Below are 2,094 nucleotides of genomic sequence, written 5' to 3'. Positions count from 1 at the left end.
TATATATATATATATATATATATATATATATATATAAATATTGCAATATATATAACGACAAATAGTTCCATTGTATTTACGCAATATATATATTGCGTAAATACAATGGAATTACTTGTCGCTTCTGATAAACAGTTAAAAAAGTTATTTGATAAGATTTGATAAAACTCATCACAGTAATTGTTCGAATTATTATCGCGAAACTGTGTAGCTACGAATGTGGATAAATTTTTATATCAGGATTGATTAGAAAACATTGATGATATGATCGATTATCGGATGATTCGGAGCCATTAAACTTGAGCCATTAAAATCATTGTAATTAAAATATTATTTTTTAAAATAATATACAACAAATAAGAAACAAATTTTACTTTTCCGTAAGACGTTTTTATTTTATTTATTTTGCATTTCATTTTTGTTTTTTGTGTTTTTTTTCTTTTTTAAAGGCGCACGATCTTTTTTCTTGTCGCCAATTATTATGAATTTAAAAACTTAAGTAATATAAATAAGAAGTAATTTTTAATTTTACACAAAAGTTTTTATTGTATTTAATATTTAATATTTTGTATTAAAAAATACAACATATAAGACGTATAACTTTCAGATTAACGCAAATTTAAAGAACAATGAAATAAATAGAAAACTCTATTTCCTAATAAATAAGAAACAAATTTTTATACAAAATTTTTTCTTTCTCCCTTTTTTTATTTTAATTTATTTTTATTTTGTATTAAGAAACATAAGACACTTTTCTTGTTACAATTTATTGCAAATTTAAAGCCACATATAATAAATACATATTTCATTTTTACGTAAAAGTTTTTCCACTTCATTTATTCAGTTTAATTTATTTTCATTTCATATTAAGAAAGATTATTTTCTTGCTACAGATCATAACAAATGATTTTTATCAAATAGTAATACATATCGCATAGAGTTCACTTCTTCGCGGGTGCCAGAAAACTCGAGTGACGATACTGCAAGTACATATAACCGAACAGCCATCGGCATTGTTGACGACAGCCGTTGCTCGGATCTGTGTTCTGTCATATGCACGCCGCTCGTTGCAGTCGTTGTTGATCCAATTTGACGGTGTTTCTCGCGTCGATTGCGTACATTTTGCACGGGTAACGATTCAGCATGGGTAATTGTTGCGCGACCTGTTACAACGGATCGTCGTCATATGAGGATCTCACTCCTGATCGGGTGTGTCTTCCGTATAGGTTATAAACGCGCACATAAATATTGTTAATCCATCACCTGCGTGATAAACGAAATCATTAAATCATCACAAAACATTCTCCTTGTCTTCGTTTTTGTTTCTTTCCATAACAAGTTTTGGTCGTTCAAAATTATTTCTTTCGGAAATTATTATTTCTTTCGGAAATTATTATTATTTCTCCGTTATTTTTCTCGTTTTTCCGTTGCGTTATAAAACTGCTCTGCAATATTTTGGACGTGAGTCCAAATGTCCTTTTTAGCTTGCACGATTCATCTTTCCTCTTTTTTTCTTTCCACGTTGAAGAAAAAAAATAGTAAAGAATGAATTGTGTAAAAAGAATTTCATTTAAAGAGAATAAACCTATGCCTTTTCTCCTCAGGAAACTATACGTAGAAAACAGGCAGAAGCAGCTGAAAAAAGGATAGCCGAGCAACAGCAACGGGGCATAAAGGATATAGAATCTGTCAAGAGACAGCAACGACGAGCGATGGAACTCGAGAAGCGAGAACAGGAAGCTTCTACTAGTAGCACACAACCTGCGCTACGAGTAAGAATATAATTAATTGTAATTTCACTGTTTAAATATATACTTGAATAAGATTTCATATAGCTTGATGTATCTGTTTTAGTGGCAGGTAAACTGAAAGGAGAAAACATGCTTCAACATGGTTCAACGAGAGAATGAACTATACATTTTCTTATTCGAAAAGTATTAAGTATTCTATAGAACACTTGGCTGACCAAAATGAGGCAGACCTAATATCACCAACGATACTGTTATAGTCACACAAGTGCAATCTTATTTTATATAACTTATATAGAATTATGGGAATAAGCTTTGAGTCTTTTAATTTAATAAAATACATCAG

At 30.0% G+C, this 2,094-nt stretch overlaps 1 protein-coding gene across 1 annotated transcript; it reads left to right on the top strand.

Annotated features, from left to right (window-relative positions):
• Positions 1-1,143: 1,143 nt before the first annotated feature.
• On the top strand, positions 1,144-1,860 carry LOC105625401 (small VCP/p97-interacting protein; the record flags this gene model as incomplete). Its single annotated transcript, XM_012206734.1, has 3 exons — positions 1,144-1,209; positions 1,605-1,772; positions 1,855-1,860. Coding segments are annotated over exons 1-3 (240 nt in total), but the record flags the coding sequence as incomplete, so codon positions are not given.
• Between the last annotated feature and the right edge of the window lie 234 nt (positions 1,861-2,094).

This window comes from Atta cephalotes (genome assembly GCF_000143395.1).
Source record: "Atta cephalotes unplaced genomic scaffold scaffold01357, whole genome shotgun sequence".
Taxonomy (NCBI): Eukaryota; Metazoa; Arthropoda; class Insecta; order Hymenoptera; family Formicidae; genus Atta; species Atta cephalotes.
This window is presented reverse-complemented; position numbering and strand designations above follow the sequence as displayed.